The following is a 19,451-nucleotide window of genomic DNA, read 5'->3' on the forward strand; positions in this document are numbered from 1 at the left end:
TGTGATGGCATCATCTTGGCTCACTGCAGCCTCCGCCTGCTGGGTTCAAGCAGTTCTCCTGCCTCAGCTTCCCGAATTACTGGGATTACAGGCACACACCACCACACCCAACTAATTCTTGTATTTTTAGTAGAAATGGGGTCTCACCATGTTGGCCAGGCTGGTCTCAAACTCCTGACCTCAGGTGATCCGCCCACCTCAGCCTCTGGGATTACAGGCGTGAACCACCACACCTGACCAGTGCTGAATGCTTTATATCCCATGGTACGTTTCATTCCCACAAGAACCAGCGGGTACTGTTCCCTCTCCCAGAGCAAGAAGCCCAGTGGCCAAGGCCCAGAGAAACAGGTGCTTCATGCAAGGTCAAAACAGGATTCATACCCAGACAGCCTGGGCTCCAGCACTGCCTGTTAGCCACATCCAGCATTGCCTCTAGGAATCAGGTCTAGGTCTTAACAGGCTCCTCTGGGACCAGAGATTGAGCCATCCCTTTTTTTTTTTTTTTTCAGGTATACAAAAGAGCCAAGGCGCTGGACCAGTCCGACAACGATATGTCTGCCGTGTACCGAGCCTACATACACTAAGCCGTCGACACCCCACGCCCAGCCCTCCATTTCCCCCTAACCCCCTCTTCCTCACATGGGGTTGGGGGCCTGGGACTTCATTCTGGACCAGCCCGCCTGTCTCCATTTCCTTTTATACAGACTTTGAGACTTGCCATCAGCACAGCACACAGCAGCACCCTTCCCCTGAGGCCAGTGGGGAGGGGATGAGTGTCAGCAGGATTGGCTTGTGGGAATGCTCTTGAGCTGGGCACTGGCCCCCAGACAAGGTGGCTGTGTGTTCACACACATGCACACACACATACACACACAGGCTCTCACCCCAGGATAGAAGCTGCCCAGAAACTGCTGCCTGGCTTTTTTTCTTCCAAGCTTGTCTTACCAAACCCCTTCCAGTCAACGAACTAGAATCAGCAATGAGATTTGGAAGCCTTCCCATAGCTTCCAGCAGAGCGAAGAGGCTGTAGGTGTGTCCACGTCCCCCACTGGATCCCCCGCAGGAAAAGGCCTTGGGCCCAGATGAGCCAGCAGACTCCAGATGGAGGGTCCCATGAGGCCCCCCAACCTCAGGTGATGATCTGAGAAAGATGTTCACGTCTAAGCGTCCAGTGTGCCCCCAGCGCTCCATAGACGCCTTTGTGAACTGAAAAGAGACTGGCAGAGTCCCAAGAAGATGGGGCCCTGGCTTTCCAGGGAGTGCAGCAAGCAGCTGGCCTGCAGGTGAGCACGGAGGCCCGGCCCTCACCGCCTCGAAGCGAAGCAAAGCAAGGCCCCAAACGCCACTGTCACAGAGGGTGTTTGCTCCTCCCTGGGCTGTTCTAGTATTTGGATTTGCATTCCAGCCCTTGGGAGGGGGTCCTCAGGGCCACTAGTGAGGAGCCAAGAGGAATGGGGGTTGGGGGTATTCCTTCCTGTTTCCGTTAGGCCACATACTTCACCTGGCTCTGAAGAGCCGCTCTGACCTTGGTCCCCTCCCAGTAATCCCCTCTTCTCCAGCCTGCCCTGCCAAGTCCCCTGCATGCCCACTGCTCTCCGTCCTCCCTCCTCCCCATCTTCCTCCTGTGGAGACAGTATTTCTTTCTGTCTGTCTGTCCCTTCTTTGGCCCAGACCCAGCCTGACCAACGATGAGCATTTCTTAGGCTCAGCTCTTGATACGGAAACAAGTGTCTTCACTCCAGCCAGCGTCATGGTCTTCGGTGCTTCCCGGGCCCGGGGTCTGTCGGGAGGGAAGAGAACTAACTGGGCCTGACCTGCCTGAACTGACTGACCCTCTGAGGTGGGTCTGGGACTTCCTTGAGGCCCTACATTTCTCCTTGGATAGGGGACCAGAGGGGGTTTGGGATGTTGAAAAAAAAACAAGGAGAAGTCACCCAAAGGATGTCAGTTTTTTATCCTCTGCATGGGTTGGATTTTCTAAAATCATAATTTGCAGAAGGAAGGCCAACAGCTTTGGTGGAAAATATAATTATATATAAGGTGGCCAGACTGGGGCGGCGTCCCTACCCCCTCACGGATTTGGCCCCTTTTCACAGATTAAAACCTGGGTTGGAGGATTGCAGAAGAGGAGTGGGGAGGGCAGGGAAGATGCCTGTTGGGCTTTTAGCACAGTTCATTTCACTGGGATTTTGAAGCATTTCTGTCCGAACACAAAGCCTGTTCTAGTCCTGGCGGGACACACTGGGGGTGGGGGTGGGGGAAGAGGCGGTAATGAAACTGGTTAGTCAATGTTGTCTTAATATTGTTGACAATTCTGTAAAGTTCCTTTTTATGAATATTTCTGTTTAAGCTATTTCACCTTTGTTTTGAAATCCTTCCCTTTTAAGGAGAAAATGTGACACTTGTGAAGAAGCTTGTAAGAAAGCCCCTCCCTTTTTTCTTTAAACCTTTAAATGACAAATCTAGGTAATTAAGGTTGTGAATTTTTATTTTTGCTTTGTTTTTAATGAACATTTGTCTTTCGGAATAGGATTGTGTGATAATGTTTAAATGGCAAAAACAAAACATGATTTTGTGCAATTAACAAAGCTACTGCAAGAAAAATAAAACATTTCTTGGTAACACAGCTGTGCTGCAGGGGTCCTGCATTCCCCTTCCTTGGCGAGATGGGTGGGAGGGGAGGGCCCGCGGGCCGCTTGGAGGAGGGGTGGGACAAGGGTGGGCTTTCGGGACGTCAGCCTCCGAGGGAGACCGACCGAAGCGGGACGGGAACCGCGACCAACTGAGCCAAGCGGGCCAATAGGGAGGCTAGGCCGGAACAGACTGTCCTGCAGGCCAATCAGTGAGCGCGGGTGAAGCAGAGCAACCCCTCCCCCCATCAGGTGGGGACCTGGGCCAGCGGCCCCAGCGCTCCGCCCCTGAGTGGTCGTCCCTACGGTGCCCCAGGCTGGTGCGGGCAGCGTCCCTAGGCCGGCCGGAGCGAGCCAGACTCGCCCAGCAGCCAACCTCGTTCCTGAGCGCCCGCAGGTCTCGTGAGCCGCGGCGGCCGGCAGGCGCCGGCCAATCGCGAGCACGGAGCCCGTCCGGGGGCGGGGCCGGCGCTTGCTCAGCCAATCGGGGGCGGAGGCGGAGCCGGACGCTGGGGGCGGACGCGAGGACTGGAGGACGCTAGCAGCGGCCGGTGGGGACGGCGCTCGGCGGCGGCCTCCGGCCATGGCCACCGTAATGGCAGCGACGGCGGCGGAGCGGGCGGTGCTGGTGAGGCGCGCGGGCTGGCGGGCGGGCTGGCAGGCAGGGCGGCGGGGCCGGGCGTGACCGCTGTGGCTGTTTCGCAGGAGGAGGAGTTTCGCTGGCTGCTGCACGACGAGGTGCACGCGGTGCTGAGGCAGCTGCAGGACATCCTCAAGGTAACGGCCCGCGTCCTGGCCCGCCGGGCGTGGCGGCGCGCCCTCCTCATCTCCCTGGCTCCTCGGGGCGCCCCGAGGTTGCGTCCTGAGCGCCTACTGCGTGCGGCCGCCGCCGCCTCCTCCGGGAACTCGAGCCGACCTCGTTACACAAGCACCTCTGTGCGGGCAGGGGCGCGTCCTGGCGGGGGGATTAGCAAGGGCCGCCGTGAGAGCAGCGGCATCCAATCTGGGAGCCGAAGACTTCTGCCTGTGCCCGGCAGTGGGACCTCAGCCAAGTCACTCAGCATCTCCCTTTTCTCATTTGCAAAAATAGAGATAACAGTACCCGCTTCGCGGGGCTGTGGTGTAGATAAATGAGCCAGGCAGCTCACAGAAGTGACCGGCGCAGTGCTTGCTGAGGCCCCGGACCGCGAGTTGCCATGACCACTGCCTTGTTCCCCGACTCTGTGCCTCTCCCCCTCAGCCAAGCTCGTAGGCTGCCCCTGTGTGTCCCGTGGTCCCCGAGGTGGGCACATGGGGGGTGTTGAGGGAATGTGGGATAAGCAGAGATCGGGCTCATAGATTAGGTGCCCTGGAGGCTGGGCAGGGTCTTCCCACCCCAGCTGAACCCAGGTGAGACCAGGCCACCTTGTTCCTTATCCCCCTGACTTGGAGGGAGAGGGACTTCTAGATGAAGCACTGGGCCGGGCCTGGGTGAGCACTACCAGCTCACCTCTTCCCCTCTGTCCCGCAGGAGGCCTCTCTGCGCTTCACTCTGCCAGGCTCAGGCACTGAGGGGCCGGCCAAGCAAGAGAACTTCATCCTAGGCAGCTGTGGGTGAGCCTGGGCTGGGCAGAAACCAGGGAAATGGTCTCCTTGGGCTGGGAGACTCCTTGGGTGTAGGAGGCATGGCCACAGCCCTGTCCTGCAGACCAGTTGGGTGTGCGGTGGAACAGGAAGGGGCAGCCAGCCGGGAAGGAGGGCTGGGTGGTGGGGGTGTGGACGCAGGTACTGCTCTGACGCCACATGTTACAGCACAGACCAGGTGAAAGGCGTGCTGACTCTGCAGGGGGATGCCCTCAGCCAGGCGGTGAGTCCCCCGCCCTGTCCCCTCCCATCCTGCCAGCAGGGAAGAGCATGGGGGCTCCCACTTTCTCTCTCTGCAAGCTCTGGGACTCTGGGTGGGGACCCTTGGTCTCTCTGGCCTCAGTTTTCTCCTTTGGAAAATGACAGCAACCCCCACATCTCCTCCAGGGATCGGTGTGCACATTCAGTAAGAGGTTCAGGAGGGGAGTTCTTCCCACACAGCCTGATCTGGCATCTGGACCCAGTGAAGCATGGGCATTGGCAGATTTGCTGGCCACACGTCACGGTTGAATCAGCCAACGCCTGAGCTCCAGTCTGCACCCAACCCTGTGCCAGGCACCAAGGCACAGGGCGGGGGGGGCCTCCTAGGCTCCATCTGTTGGCCTTTGTAGACACTAGATGCACTCCATTCACACCAGGCCTGACAGAGGCTGCCTTCCGCTTTCCCCTTTCTCCTTCCCCTATCTCCACCTCTTTCCATTTCACTTTTTTTTTTTTTTTTTTTTTTTTTGAGATGAAGTTTCACTCTTGTTGCCCAGGCTGGAGTGCAATGGCGCGATCTCAGCTCACTGCAACCTCCTATGCCTGCCCAGTTCAAGTGGTTCTCTTGCCTCAGCCACCTAAGTAGGTGGGATTACAGGCATGCTCTACCACGCTTGGCTAATTTTGTGTTTTTCATAAAGACAGGGTTTCTCCATGTTGGTCAGGCTGATCTTTGAACTCCCAACCTTAGTTGATCCGCCCACCTTGGCCTCCCAAAGTGCTGGGATGACAGGCATGAGCCACCGTGCCTTGCTCCATTTCACTTCTTTGTGGCCCCTCTTGGGCCTGATTTCCTGTTTCCTGACCTCCCTGTTCAACCAACAAACGGCCAAGGCATACGGAGACCCTCTGCCCTACAGAGCAGCTGAGGCCTGAGCTGCCACATGCACCGTTTCTGCCCCAGGCTCAAGGGCTCAGAGTGGCTGTGGCAGGAGGTATCCCCCTACCCGGCTCATCCCACTCTTGCCTGTTAGGATGTGAACCTTAAGATGCCCCGGAACAACCAACTGCTGCACTTCGCCTTCCGGGAGGACAAGCAGTGGAAGCTGCAGCAGGTGAGCCCGCCTCTCCCTGGCCAGTGCTCAGCCACAAGGACAGGTGGCAGCAGGCCCGCCTTGGGACCTCCCTAAAGAGGGACGGGCCCTGGGGATCTGCAGCCACAGCAAGCCTGGGAGGGTGTTTCCTAGCAGCAAAGGCGGGGGTAGGCGTTGCCTGAAGCGCTGAAGCGTGGGCCATGTGGGAAGGTGGAGAACGTGGACTGAGGGCCACATCAGGACTGCGAGTCCCACAGCAGCTGGTGGGATGGGATGATTCAGAAGCCCTCTGAAAAGTCACTCCCTTGCCCAGAGCCTCCAGGGACTTGCCATGGCTCTGGGGACGAGGTCTGTGCTCCCTGGCAGCTCCTGTGCCTTTGGGCCCTGCCTCTTTCTCCTGCCCCCCCCCGCCCAACTGTCTCCATTTCAGGACCCTTGCCCCTGCCCATGTCATCCTATTTGCTTCCTTCTGCAACTCACAGAGATTCTTGTCTTGGGCACTACTGTCTGTCCATCCCTTAGAAAGTGAGCCGCTCTAGGGCAGAGACTGGGCCTGCCCCAGATGATGCCAAGTACCCATCCCCTGGCGCAGACATGGCTCTCTGGGGCACAGATATGACAGTGTAGAGAGTGCAATGACCTGGGGCAGATAGGCAGCACCCACCCTCCCTTCCTGACCACATGGAAGCTGGAGTGACCCCACTGAATGACCTGTGCTTCCAGATCCAGGATGCTAGGAACCATGTGAGCCAAGCCATTTACCTGCTCACCAGCCGGGATGAGAGCTACCAGTTCAAAACGGGCGCTGAGGTCCTCAAGGTGAGCTGCCCCCAGACCTGATTCTTGGAGAGCGCTGGCCCCCTGGGCCTAGTCCCATGTCCTTGATCCAGATTCAGACCCAGGTTCCAATCCCAGGGCTCCCACTTTAAGCTGTGCAACCTCTAGGCACTTAACCTGCCTACTTTGCGTCTCTATTTTCTACCTCTGGGGTGGGAGGCCAGCTGGAGTGACTGTGATAATTGAGGTCATGCTGCCGCAAGCAGCAGTGAAAGCCTTCACATTAACCACGTGGCACGTTTAAAGAGCTGACCCAGGCACCTGGCCTCATCCTTGAGCTCTGCCCCTGACGTAGTGTGTGTCCTCTGGTGGCTCACCGGCCCTCTCTGGACCTCTGATTTGTCATACTTGGAACCAGATGGACTGAGGTTCGTTCGAGAACTGTGACCACCCTGGGGTGGTACAGCCCCCATGCCTCCAGTCAGCTCCTGTGTGTTTCCTGAGAGCCACATCGCCCCCAGTACCCATGGCCACAGCTGGATGGCATGGAAGCTGGGGCTCTGAGAAGTCTTCCCAGGCTCTGCTCTATGGCAAAGGCAAAGTATGGGCTCCACGTGGTCCCACCATCCACCAGCTGTGACCCTGCCTTGGCCCCCTGAAAACCTCAACCCAGCCATTCCATCGCCTCCTCCAGGAAGCCCTCTCTGGCCTTTCACAGCCAACTTTTGTTGCCTATACCCCTGTCTGCAAAGCCTGTGCCCCTGGGACTGACCTCCCAGGACCTTCCATTCCCCATTGATCCAGCGTCTGGGACCCCCATGCAATGAATCAGCCCCATCCCTATGACATCAGTACAGATGTCCTGCCCAGCTGCAGCCCAACTACCCGTCTTTGACAAGCCCCTGCAGCTGGGGTTCCAGCCCTGGGAACCGTGGTGACTGGGCGGGAGTAGGAACTACCTTATCTGCTGTTCCCTGATGCGTGGGCGCACAGGAGGAAGCAGAGCCATCCCCACCCCTCCCTACAGCTGATGGACGCAGTGATGCTGCAGCTGACCAGAGCCCGAAACCGGCTCACCACCCCCGCCACCCTCACTCTGCCCGAGATCGCTGCCAGCGGCCTCACGGTCAGTGTCCCTGCTCGAGGAGAGGGGTCCCTGCAGCGGGGCCCAGCTTGCCCACAGGATGGACACAGGGGGCCACCCCCCAAATTGTAGTTAGAATTCTATCTAGGCGGTTTTCTGGATGGGGTTCTTGGCTTCCGTCCTTTGCCCGCAAAATATGTTAACCCTGTTTGGGTCTGTGCTTCCCAAATCTGGCGGCACAGGAAGATACTTGGGGCACCTGGGAAAAACCTGGAAGAACATCCCTGGGGTGGACACTGGGGTCCCCTGCAGACTCCACGACTGACCACAGAGCCCCACTCCATCCACCCTGGGTTGGGGGCTTGGGAGGGCCTCATCCCACCTGCCTCCTGCAGCGGATGTTCGCCCCTGCCCTACCCTCCGACCTGCTGGTCAACGTCTACATCAACCTCAACAAGCTCTGCCTCACGGTGTACCAGCTACACGCCCTGCAGCCCAACTCCACCAAGGTGAGGAGAGACCCCTGCCTCCTAGCGCCCCCCGTGCCCACACCCTGTGCGGTCTGACGGCTCTGGTGCTGTTCTGCCTAGAATTTCCGCCCTGCCGGAGGCGCGGTGCTGCACAGCCCAGGGGCCATGTTGTAAGTAGGCAAGGGAGGGAGGTCCAGGCATGGTCACCCCATCCCGCTGCACCTGGAGGGCTGGGCCCCAACTCAGGGACCCTCCTCTCACCACCCACAGTGAGTGGGGCTCTCAGCGCCTGGAGGTGAGCCATGTGCACAAGGTGGAGTGTGTGGTCCCCTGGCTCAACGACGCCCTGGTCTACTTCACTGTCTCCTTGCAGCTCTGCCAGCAGCTCAAGGACAAGGTGGGGCCCCGGCGAGCACCTTCATTAGGGGAAGGGCTTCTAACGGTCCTTGCCACACCCTCAGAGCACCTGACCTTGGGGTTTGGTGTACTCCCACACTGAGGAGGGATTCTGAGGGCCCTGCCACACCCTCAGAGCACCCTAACATTGGGGTCTGGTGTACCCCCACAGTGAGGAGGGGTTCTGAAGGCCCTGTCACACTCTCAGAGCACCCCAACATTGGGGTCTGGTGTACCCCCACAGTGAGGAGGGGTTCTGAAGGCCCTGTCACACTCTCAGAGCACCCCAACATTGGGGTCTGATGTACCCCCACAGTGAGGAGGAGTTCTGAGGGCCCTGCCACACTCTCAGAGCACCCCAACATTGGGGTCTGGTGTACCCCGATAGCACCGCTAGGCAGCAGTGCCCCGTCCTGACCCATTGCCCTTGGGTGACCTTGACATCTCACTTGGGCCACCCGTGCCCTGCATCCAGCCACTCACCGAACCCTCCCCTTGCAGGTCTCTGTGTTCTCCAGCTACTGGAGCTACAGACCCTTCTGAGCACGGCGCCCAGGAGCCTGTCCTCAGGAAGGTGACCCCAGTCCCTACTCAAACCCGTGCCAGCACCAGCCAACACCAGGCTGCTATTTATCTCCCATACCACACCCCTCCCCCACCTAACACATTTGCACTGCTGGGAGCAGACACTGGAAATGCCAGGAGGAAGGGAGGCTGGTCTGGTGGCGTGTTAGTAGGAGGTCAGGAAGGTGGGGCCGAGACGGTCCCATATTCCCAACCCCGCCCTCCTGGTCACCATGGGAATCTTTGAACTCAGGGCAGGGCCAGGCCCAGGGCTCTCCTTCCTCTCCCCTTCACTGTCCCCTCCCCCTGGAGGGCATAGGTTAGGTGGTGGCACTGAGCTATGAGTCCCAGGAGATGGGCAGAAACAGTGCAGACATAGCCACCCCAGGAGTGAATGTAGCGCTGGTGCCTGTGTGTTCCACAGCCCCGACCCAGGATCCTCTAAGAAATAAAGATTATCAGACTCCAACTGGAGCTCCTGTCTGTCTGTCTGAGCAGGGACCCAGGCTGGGGGTCACTGGTGGTCAGTGGCCTTCAGCTTCAGGAGCTGGCAGTCTCCCCTGTTCCCAGAGCCTGGCTTCTCTGCTCCCTATGCCGGGGCTGGACACAGAACCCACCTTTGAGAGGACCCTCTGGCTACCAAGAGACCCCAGGGTAGTGACAAGCGCTCTACCTGGAATTTGGAGCCCCTGAGTCAGACCAGCTGCTCTCCCAGCTAGGTGACCCAGGATGACCTGGCACAGTTGTGGAAGACACTGCAGACTCAGACTTTGGGCAGGCAGAGGCTTTGTTACTGCCAACAGGCGGGACACACAGGGTCAGGGTTCCAGGGCCAAGTTATCCACTCCCTTGGGTCTTTCCTGCAAGAGAAGCACAGAGGAACCCAGCAGGTTTGCTCCTTGTTCCCTAGGAGGGGCAAGCCCCTTTCCCACCGCCCCCATCCCCCACCTCCACCCCTTCACCCCCTCCTCCACCCCTAGTACAGTTCTGTGCAGGTCCCCTGGCACCGACAGGCCAGCAGGGCTCACCTTCCAGGGGCTCACCTTCCTGAGGCTTTCCCTGTGGGGCCTGGGGGAGCCGCAGCAGCTGCAGCAGCAGCAGTGGGCGACAACCAGCAGCAGCAGGAGCAGCACAGTGCCTGGGGACAGGACAGATGTCTAGATGTAGCCCCCAACCTGGGACCTGGGCAGGGGTCTGGTGGGGCCTGGAGGCTGCAGCCACACTTACCCACGAAGGTGAGGAAGATGACGAAGGAAGCGGTGTCCCATGTGGACTGGAACAGCTGGTGGCTCTTTAGTTTCCCCAGGACTTCCTGAACTGTGGCCTCCACCTCGTCCATGGACACAGCCATCTCGGCGTCCACAGTGCCACCTGCCCTGGCCCCCAGAGCCTGCATCAGAACCCTGGGCTTGGCTCAGTAGAGACCACATCCAGGCCTCCCAGAGCCCAGCGTCTGCCCACTCCTGGCCCAGCACCAGCTTCCCCGCCACCACCTACTCCCTTGGCTCCAGGCCCAGCCTCTCTCCTTGCCCAGCCCTGTGGTCCCTACCCTGACCCCAGCATAGACAACCTCCCTAGCCACTGTCTCCTCCCTTTCCCACTGGAGCTCAGTCCCCAGACCCCCCCCCCCCGCCACCTACCTCCTAAAGCCTCCAACTGCCCCCAGCCAGGCAGGTCCTAGGTCCTGGGGAGCAGAGGCTGCTTCCTGCTTCCTGCTCCACACCACCTGAGGCCTTGGCAACCAGCCCCGCCCTCCCCAGGGCCAGCAGAGGCCGCCAAGCCCAGGGGAGAGGGCCCAGGCCCAGTGTACTTCCTGGCTCCCCACTGCTCAAGGCCCAGGGAGGGCAGGGGCCTGTGGCTTCTTTTTTTTTTTTTTGAGACAGTTTCGCTCTTGTTACCCAGGCTGAAGTGCAATGGTGCAATCTCGGCTCACCGCAACCTCCGCCTCCTGGGTTCAGGCAATTCTCCTGCCTCAGCCTCCTGAGTAGCTGGGATTACAGGCACGTGCCACCATGCCCAGCTAATTTTTTTTTTTTTTTTTTTTTTGTATTTCTAGTAGAGATGGGATTTCACTGTGTTGACCAGGATGGTCTCGATCTCCTGACCTCGTGATCCACCCGCCTCAGCCTCCCAAAGTGCTGGGATTACAGGCTGGAGCCACCGCGCCCGGCCTGTGGCTTCTTAAGTCCTGGAACTTCCTACCTTTCCTCAGTATCCCAGATAATGCAGCTGGGAATACGTGGGTGCTTGGCCACTGCTGACTTCGTGAATGAAAGAGAAAAGGGAGGAAAGGTGAGGGGGGAAGGGAGGGAGGGGGAAGGGGGAGAAAACCTGCCTGCATCCCACGACTCTGGCAGCTAGGACAGCTGTGCCTGGCATCATATGGTTGCCCCTGGTATCCTCAGGCTTTGGTTCCAGGACATCCATGGGTACCAAAATCCACAGATGCTAAAGTCTCTGATATAAATTGATGCAGTACTCTGCATATTCACCTCTATACTTTAAATCAAAAGTCACAGGATTATTTATAATGGCCAGGCATGGTGGCTCACGCCTGTAATTCCACCACTTTGAACAGTCAAGGTGTGCAGATTACTTAAGGTCAGGAGTTTGAGACCATCCTGGCTAACGTGGTGAAACCCCATCTCTACTAAAAATAAAAAAATTGGTTGGGTGCAGTGGCTCACGCTTGTAATCCCAGCACTTTGGAAGGCCGAGGCGGGCAGATCATCTGAGGTCAGGAGTTCGAGACAAGCCTGGCCAACATGGTGAAACCTTATCTCTACTAAAAATACAAAAAATTAGTAGCCGGGTGTGGTGGCTCAAGCCTGTAATCCCAGCACTTTGGGAGGCTGAGGCGGGTGGATCACCAGGTCAAGAGATCGAGACCATCCCAGTCAACATGGTGAAACCCTGTCTCTACCAAAAATACAAAACATTAGCTGGGCATGGTGGCGCGTGCCTGTAATCCCAGCTACTCAGGAGGCTGAGGCAAGAGAATTGCCTGAGCCCAGGAGGCGGAGGTTGCGGTGAGCCGAGATCGTGCCATTGCACTCCAGCCTGGGTAACAGGAGTGAAACTCCATCTCCAAAAAAAAAAAATTAGCCCGGTGTGGTGATAGGCACCTGTAATCCCAGCTACTCAGGAGGCTGAAGCAAGAGAATCATTTGAACCAGCAAGGCAGAGGCTGCAGTGAGCCAAGATCGTGCCCCTGCACTCCAGCCTGGGTGACAGAGCTAGACTCAAAAAAAATAAAAATACAAAAATTAGCTGGGTATGGTGGCACACACCTGTAATCCCTGCTACTCAGAAGGAAGGCTGAGGCGCTGAGGCAGGAGAATGGCTTGAATCCCAGAGGAGGAGGCTGCAGTGAGCCAAGATGGCGCCACTGCACTCCAGCCTGGGTGAGACTCCATCTCAAAAAGTGTATATATATTTTAATGTAAATGCTAGATGAATAGTTGTTACATTATTTAGGGAATAATTAAAAGGTCTGTATGTGTCCAGTACAAATGTGATTTCTTCCCAAATAATTTCTGTCTGTGGTTGGCTGAATCCACAGATCTGGAACCTGCGGATGCAGAAGGCTGGCTGTGCTAGGGGTCTTCGCCATCCTTATTTTCTCTATTTTAATCCTTGAAAATATCAGCTAATGTAAGGCTCTGCCCGTAGCACTGTACTGTGTCACCTAGCTTATTTCTCATGGCAATCCTAAAGTGGGTATCACTGCTTTTCCCATTTTACAGATGAGGAAACGGAGGCCTAGAGAAGTTAAGTAGTTAACCCGTCGCACACCTAATGTATTCCTTTCCCAATGCTGCCGTAACTTCAAACTTCAAACAGCACAAACGTATTACCCTGCGGTTCTGAGGGTCAGAGTCTATAATGGGTCAGCCAGGTTGGGTTAATTCTGAGGTTTCTAGGGCAGAGTCCATCCCTGGCCTTCTCCAACTTGTAGAGGCTGACAGCATTTCTTGGACCACAGTCTCCCATCCCTGTAACCCTTCAACTTCTGCTTCCAGGCTCACGTCTCCTCCTCTAACTCTAATCCTCCTCCCTCCCTTTTTTTTTTTTTTGTTTCAGACGGAGTTTTGGTCTTCTTCCCAGACTGGAGTGCAATGTGCAATGTCGGTTCACTAGGGTCTCCACCTCCCAGGTTCAAGCAATTCTCCTGCCTCAACCTGTGGAGTAGCTGGGATTACAGGCTCCCACCACCATGCCTGGCTGTTTTTTTGTACTTTTAGTAGAGATGGCATTTCACCATGTTGGCCAGGCTGGTCTCAAACTCCTGACCTCAGGTAATCCACCTGCCTCTGCCTCCCATAGTGTTAGGATTACAAGTGTGGACCACTATGCCTGACCGTTTTTTTTTTTTTTTTTTTTTTTTTGAGACGGAGTTTCGCCCTTGTTACCCAGGCTGGAGTGCAATGGCGCGATCTCGGCTCACCGCAACCTCCGCCTCCTGGGTTCAGGCAATTCTCCTGCCTCAGCCTCCTGAGTAGCTGGGATTACAGGCACGCACCACCATGCCCAGCCAATTTTTTGTATTTTTTAGTAGAGACGGGGTTTCACCATGTTGACCAGGATGGTCTCGATCTCTTGACCTCGTGATCCACCCGCCTCGGCCTCCCAAAGTGCTGGGATTACAGGCTTTTTTTTTTTTTTTTTTTTTAAGGTATAGTCTCACTGTTGCCCAGGCTGGAGTGCAATGGCGTGATCTCAGATTAGCCAGTCATGGTGGCACATGCCTGTAATCCCAGCTATTTGGGAGGCTGAAGCAGGAGAATCACTTGAACCTGGAGGCAGAGGTTGCAATGAGCCATAATGGTGCCACTGCACTCCAGCCTGGGCAACATTGCCAGTCTCTACCTCAAAGAAAGAAAAACCAGCCGGGCGCAGTGGCTCACGCCTGTAATCCCAGCACTTTGGGAGGCCGAGGCGGGTGGATCACGAGGTCAAGAGATCAAGACCATCCTGGTCAACATGGTGAAACCCCGTCTCTACTAAAAAATACAAAAAATTGGCTGGGCATGGTGGTGCGTGCCTGTGATCCCAGCTACTCAGGAGGCTGAGGCAGGAGAATTGCCTGAACCCAGGAGGCGTAGGTTGCAGTGAGCTCAGATCGCGCCATTGCACTCCAGCCTGGGTAACAAGAGCGAAACTCTGTCTCAAAAAAAAACAACAACAAAAAAGAAAACACACAGTGTTACCATAAGACCCAGCAATTTTGCTTGTAGGTGAAGTGGGGAAATTACCCATGATTATTGAAAAAGGGCACTCGGACCAGCCGCAGTGGCTCACGCCTGTAATCCTAGCACTCTGGGAGACCGAGGTGGGTGGATCACCTGAGGTCAAGAGTTCAAGACCAGCCTGGCCAACATGGCGAAACCCTGTCTCTACTAAAAATAAAAAAAATTAGCTGGGCATGGTGGCTTCAGCCTGTAGTCCTAGCTACTCAGGAGGCTGAGGCAGGGTAATCACTTGAACCTGGGAGGCGGAGGTTGTAGTGAGCTGAGATCGCAATGCTGCGCTCCAGCCTGGGAGACAGAGCAAGACTCCATCTCAAAAAGAAAATAAAATTATCCAGGCGTGGTGGTGCACGCCTGTATTCCAGCTACTTGAGAGGCTGAGGCAGGAGAATCGCTTGAACCTGGGAGGCAGAGGTTTCAGTGAGCCAAGATCGTCCCACTGCACTTGAGTCTGGGCAACAGAGCAAGACTCTGTCTCCAAAACAAAACAAAACAAAAGCTTATCAGAGAGACGATAAGGGAGTGGTGAGGACCAAGGCAGTGTGGAAAGCACATGGCCCATTTAAAGAGGGCATCTCAAGTCAGCCTGATAACCTCTAAGATACACTGGAAATCTAGATATTTCTGTAAATAAGAAAACAGGCAGTAGTAAACAAGTTAATATCTTTGGGCTTCTAGAACGATGCCATGCGCAGTCAGGACTGGGTAAATATTTGTAAAGCAATCTCATAATGTTTTTGACACTGGCAACTTAAAACACATGGCGCCAAGGGTGGACACGGATGTCCCGCTAGCCAGTTGTGGGGTCCAGGTTTGCTCGTCCCAGCAGAGGGGTTGAGGGTGTGAGCTTGGAGGTGGAAGTCCAGCTGACGTGGGGGCCTCGGGCTCCTGGTTTTACGTGGGGTGGGGATCGTTGCATAATTAGGCTAGGGTCATTGCAAGGATTAGAGGGGTAAGAGTTCCTACTCCTGCTGCAGAGAAGCCCCTAGGTGGGGGGGGGGTGACAGGAAGTGGGGGATGGAGCTTAGATTCTTCGGTTAACTGTCACCCTCTCACCTCCCCCATCACACACACCAGGCCCTGCCAGGACCAGGCAGCTCCTAGAAGCTCCACCAGGACCCACGTGCACCAGGTGCCACACCACGCTGCTTCTCTCTTCCTGCCCGGAGGGCTCCTGCTCCGCTCCTTCCCAGCCATCTTCCCTGCCTGGCCTTGGTCTATCCCTCTCTCTCTGTATCTCTGTCACCTTCACGCCTGTGCCATCTTGCTCGCTCTCCATCTCTATCTGTGTGTCCCCCTGGGGAACTCTGCTCAGTGTGTCCCCGTGGGGAAAGTAGGGGCGCCTCATCCTGAGCCCCCTGTCTTGTTCCCTGCTGGGAGGGGAGCCACTTCATCCCACATACACTCCCTGCGACCCCTCCAGGATTCCAGCTGTCTGCAGACACCATTACTGGACTCTGCGAAGCCCACCAGACTTTGCTGGGGGAAGTGACCTGAGAGGACCGCCCGGGCTGTAGGTAGGGACAGGGCAGACCGCTGGGGCTGGAGTCTCTCTGGATGGGAATTGAGGCACCCTGGAGAAAGGCCTCCCCGCACGCCCCTCACCACGCCCCTGGGACTATGGGCACTTAGGGTACACTGGAGGCATGATGTATGGAGGGGGTTGGCCAGCAGCCAAGCTCAAATTGGGGTTCAGATCTGAGGTTAGTGTGGGCTCCTCTGAGCCCCAGTGACCCCCTTCTCCCCACCCACCTGGTGACAGGCATCTGGAACCCTCGGCCCCCATGGACCCCCTGAGGCGCTCTCCCTCTCCCTGCTCATCCTCGAGGCCCTCCAGCCCCAGCACCCCACCCTGCGAGACACTTGGTCCCGTGGGCATCGAGGCTGTGCTGGACCAGCTGAAGATCAAGGCTATGAAGATGGGCTTTGAGTTTAACATCATGGTGGTGGGTGAGTGAGAGGCAGGGCCCACCGTGGGACAGACCCACGGTGCCACCCTGCAGGCCTGGGCCTGTGGCCTCACCTTTTGCAGACTGTTGTCCCTCCCCAACTGTTAAATGGGCCTGATAATGGCACCTCACAGGGATGTTGCCATTGAAAAATTTGAAAAATGCTGAGTCATTAAAGACAAAAATCTGCCTGAAGCGGTGGCTCATAATTATAATCCAGGGTTTGGGGAGGCTGAGGCGGGTGGATCACTTGAGCTCAGGAGTTCGAGACTAGCTTGGGCAGCAAGGCAAAACCCTGTGTCTACAAAAAGTACAAAAACAAGGCCGGATGTGGTGGCTCACACCTGTAATTTCAGCACTTCGAAAGGCTGAGTCAGGGCCGGGCACAGTGGCTCACTCCTGTAATCCCAGTACTTTTGGAGGCCAGGCAGAGCAGCCTGGCCAACATGGTGAAACCCTGTCTCTACTGAAAATACAATTAGCATGGCCGGGCAAGATGACTCACACCTGTAATCCCAGCACTTTGGGAGGCTGAGGCAGGCAGATCACGAGGTCAGGAAATCAAGACCATCCTGGCTAACAAGGTCAAACCCCATCCCTACTAAAAATACAAAAAATTAGCACATGCCTGTAATCCCAGCTACTCGGGAGGCTGAGGCAGAGAATCGCTTGAACCCCAGGAGGCAGAGGTTGCAGTGAGCCGAGATCGTGCCACCGCACTCCAGTCTGGCAACAGAACAAGACTCCGTCTCAAAAAAAAAAAAAAAATACAATTAGATGGGTATGGTGGCTGGCGCCTGTAGTCCTAGCTACTCAGGAGGCTGAGGCAGGAGAATGGATTGAACTCAGGAGGCAGAGGTTGTAGTGAGCCAAGGTGAGGCCAATGCACTCCAACCTGGGCAACAGAGACTTCAAAAAAGGAAAGAGGCCAGGCGCGGTGGCTCATGCCTGTAATCCCAGCACTTTGGGAGGCCGAGGCGGGTGGATCATGAGGTCAGGAGATCGAGACCATCCTGGTCAACATGGTGAAACCTCGTCTCTACTAAAAGTACAAAAAATTAGCTGGGCATGGTGGTGCGTGCCTGTAATCCCAGCTACTCAGGAGGCTGAGGCAGGAGAATTGCCTGAACCCAGGAGGCAGAGGTTACGGTGAGCATCATGCCATTGCACTCCAGCCTGGGTAACAAGAGCGAAACTCCATCTCAAAAAAAAAAAAGAAAGGCCAAGGCGGGAGGATCACTTGAGGTCAGGAGTTCAAAACCAGCCTGGCCAACATGTTAAAACCTCAGCTCTACTGAGAATACAAAATTAAGCCAGACGTGGCGACAGGTGCCTGTAATCCTATCTACTTAGAAGGCTAAGGCAGGAGAATTGCTGGAACCTGCGTAACAGAGGTTGCAGTGAGGTTGCTGAATTGCTCCACTCTACTCTAGACTGGGCGACAGAGCAAGACTGAAGTAGAAGGATCCCTTGAAGCCAGGAGTTCATGACTAGCCTAGGCAACACAGCAAGACCCATCTCTACAAAAAACTTTTAAAAAATTCACTAAGGATGGTGGTGTGCACCTGTAGTCCCAGCTACTTGAAGGGCTGAGGTGGGAGGATCATCTGAACCTGAAGGCGGAGATTGCTGTGAGCTGAGATCACTCTAGCCTGGGTGAGAGTGAGACCCTGCCTAAAAATAGATATATATATATAAATGAGCCGGGCACTGTGGCGTGTGCCTGCAGTCCCAGCTACTCCAGAGGCTGAGGTGGGAGGATCAGCAGAGCCTGGGAAGGCTGAGGCTGCAGTGAACTGTGATTGCATCATTACACTCCAGCCTGGGTGACAGATTGAGACCCTGTCTCCAAAAATAAAATAAGTAAAGAGTTAGAGACAAACTGCCTAAAATGCCCACCCCAACCCCTGTCATGTGGTCGCCACTCCCAGGACAGAGTGGGCTGGGCAAGTCCACCATGGTGAACACGCTGTTCAAGTCCAAAGTGTGGAAGTCAAACCCGCCAGGCTTGGGGGTGCCCACACCCCAGACGCTGCAGCTGCATTCAGTGACCCATGGTGAGTGAGCCCCTGCCCACACCACACCCCACCCCACCCTACCCCTTCCCATCCGGCTCCAGTCTCTCCCAACTCTGTGCTCCCTCCACAGTCATCGAGGAGAAAGGCGTGAAGCTGAAGCTGACAGTGACCGACACGCCCGGCTTCGGGGACCAAATCAACAATGACAAGTGGTGGGTTCTTGAGATTGAGGCCCAATATGGCTGTCCCCTCCTGTCCCTGTCCCTGCCCCTCCAACCTTTGGGAAACACCCCAGACCTGGAACAACCAGGTCCTGTGTGCTCTTTTTTTTTTTGAGACGGAGTTTCGCTCTTGTTACCCAGGCTGGAGTGCAATGGCGCGATCTCGGCTCACCGCAACCTCCGCCTCCTGGGTTCAGGCAATTCTCCTGCCTCAGCCTCCTGAGTAGCTGGGATTACAGGCACGCGTCACCATGCCCAGCTAATGTTTTGTATTTTTAGTAGAGACGGGGTTTCACCATGTTGACCAGGATGGTCTCGATCTCTTGACCTCGTGATCCACCTGCCTCGGCCTCCCAAAGTGCTGGGATTACAGGCTTGAGACACCGTTCCCGGCCTGGATGGAGTCTCCTTCTATTGCCTAGGCCAGGCGTCCCCAAACTTTTTACACAGGGGGCTAGTTCACTGTCCCTCAGACCATTCGTTGGAGGGCCGCCACATACTGTGCTCCTCTCACTGACCACCAATGAAAGAGGTGCCTCTTCCTGAAGTGCAGTGGGGGGCTGGATAAATGGCCTCAGGGGGCCTCATGCAGCCCGCGGGTGGTAGTTTGGGGACGCCTGGCCTAGGCTGCAGTGAACAATCTCGGCTCACTGCAACCCCCACCTCCTGGGTTCAAGAGATTTCTGGCTAATTTTTGCTTTTGTTTTTTGAAAGAGTCTCGCTCTTGTGGCCCAGGCTGGAGGGCTCTGGTGCAATCTTGGCTCACTATTACCTCCACCTCTAGGTTCAAGCAATTCTCCTGCCTCAGCCTCCCGAGCAGCTGAAATTACAGGCATCCACCAACACACTTGGCTATTTTTTTTTTTTTTTTTTTTTGGTAGAGATGTTTCACCATGTTGGCCAGGCTGGTCTCAAATTACTGACCTTAGGTGATCGGCCTACCTCGGCCTCTTAAAGCGCTGGGATTACAAGCGTGAGCCACAGTGCCTGGCCCTGGTTTCATTTCATTTCATTTCAATTTGCAGATAGCGTCTCACTATGTTTCCCAGGCTGGAGTGTAGGGGTAAGATCATGGCTCACTACAGTCTCAACCACCCTGGGCTCAAGCGAACCTCCTGCTTCAGCCTCCTGAGTAGCTGGGACCACAGGCACGTGCCACCACACCCAGCTAATTT

At 56.0% G+C, this 19,451-nt stretch overlaps 4 protein-coding genes across 13 annotated transcripts in view; 3 read left to right on the forward strand and 1 right to left on the reverse strand.

The window, feature by feature from the left end:
- The window catches only part of GLYR1 (glyoxylate reductase 1 homolog), a 48,040-nt gene extending 45,414 nt beyond the window's left edge, over positions 1-2,626 (forward strand). For 4 of the 6 annotated variants that reach the window (XM_039478263.2, XM_039478260.2, XM_039478261.2 and 1 more), the window contains one exon: positions 510-2,626. In XM_039478263.2, the coding sequence (XP_039334197.1) occupies positions 510-584 (75 nt within the window). In that variant the 3' untranslated portion in view covers positions 585-2,626. The remainder of the gene's footprint in view (positions 1-509) is intronic. The other 2 variants (XR_005581780.2, XR_005581781.2) reach the window with 1 other exon arrangement.
- Positions 2,627-3,120: 494 nt separating this feature from the next.
- On the forward strand, positions 3,121-9,308 carry ROGDI (rogdi atypical leucine zipper). Its single transcript, XM_039478264.2, has 11 exons — positions 3,121-3,258; positions 3,336-3,407; positions 4,141-4,223; positions 4,422-4,476; positions 5,489-5,569; positions 6,272-6,367; positions 7,353-7,451; positions 7,805-7,918; positions 8,000-8,049; positions 8,150-8,276; positions 8,777-9,308. The coding sequence occupies exons 1-11, from the start codon at positions 3,214-3,216 to the stop codon at positions 8,816-8,818; spliced, it is 864 nt and encodes a 287-aa protein (XP_039334198.1). The 5' UTR covers positions 3,121-3,213; the 3' UTR covers positions 8,819-9,308.
- A 300-nt stretch (positions 9,309-9,608) lies between these two features.
- SMIM22 (small integral membrane protein 22) lies at positions 9,609-10,672 on the reverse strand. 5 transcript variants are annotated; one of them, XM_074381638.1, is made up of 4 exons: positions 10,480-10,672; positions 10,067-10,229; positions 9,868-9,977; positions 9,609-9,699 (listed from the first exon to the last, which is right to left on the reverse strand). In XM_074381638.1, the coding sequence occupies exons 2-4, from the start codon at positions 10,188-10,190 to the stop codon at positions 9,658-9,660; spliced, it is 276 nt and encodes a 91-aa protein (XP_074237739.1). In that variant the 5' UTR covers positions 10,191-10,229; positions 10,480-10,672; the 3' UTR covers positions 9,609-9,657. The 5 variants fall into 5 exon arrangements, with proteins under 5 accessions (XP_074237739.1, XP_074237738.1, XP_010337460.2 ...); XM_074381637.1 differs by having other exon boundaries at positions 10,067-10,215; positions 10,480-10,671; XM_010339158.3 differs by having other exon boundaries at positions 10,067-10,210; positions 10,480-10,670.
- A 229-nt stretch (positions 10,673-10,901) lies between these two features.
- The window catches only part of SEPTIN12 (septin 12), a 19,413-nt gene continuing 10,863 nt past the window's right edge, over positions 10,902-19,451 (forward strand). The window contains exons 1-6 of the mRNA XM_074381634.1: positions 10,902-11,131; positions 15,166-15,220; positions 15,512-15,605; positions 15,851-16,038; positions 17,969-18,094; positions 18,186-18,267. Coding sequence (XP_074237735.1) covers positions 15,873-16,038; positions 17,969-18,094; positions 18,186-18,267 — 374 coding nt within the window. The 5' untranslated portion in view covers positions 10,902-11,131; positions 15,166-15,220; positions 15,512-15,605; positions 15,851-15,872. The remainder of the gene's footprint in view (positions 11,132-15,165; positions 15,221-15,511; positions 15,606-15,850; positions 16,039-17,968; positions 18,095-18,185; positions 18,268-19,451) is intronic.

The sequence above is a fragment of the Saimiri boliviensis genome, chromosome 12 (assembly GCF_048565385.1).
Source record: "Saimiri boliviensis isolate mSaiBol1 chromosome 12, mSaiBol1.pri, whole genome shotgun sequence".
Classification (NCBI taxonomy): Eukaryota; Metazoa; Chordata; class Mammalia; order Primates; family Cebidae; genus Saimiri; species Saimiri boliviensis.

Coding starts and splice junctions, on each gene's coding strand:
- SMIM22 (XM_074381635.1), bottom strand. CDS start 10,235: ATGCAGGCTCTGGGGGCCAGGGCAGGTGGCACTGTGGACGCCGAGATG. Junction 9,978..10,066: donor CATCTTCCTCACCTTCGTGG/GTAAGTGTGGCT, acceptor TCCTGTCCCCAG/GCACTGTGCTGCTCCTGCTG. Junction 9,700..9,867: donor GGAAGGTGAGCCCCTGGAAG/GTGAGCCCTGCT, acceptor CTTCTCTTGCAG/GAAAGACCCAAGGGAGTGGA.
- ROGDI (XM_039478264.2), top strand. CDS start 3,214: ATGGCCACCGTAATGGCAGCGACGGCGGCGGAGCGGGCGGTGCTG. Junction 4,224..4,421: donor TTCATCCTAGGCAGCTGTGG/GTGAGCCTGGGC, acceptor CACATGTTACAG/CACAGACCAGGTGAAAGGCG. Junction 6,368..7,352: donor CGGGCGCTGAGGTCCTCAAG/GTGAGCTGCCCC, acceptor CCCTCCCTACAG/CTGATGGACGCAGTGATGCT.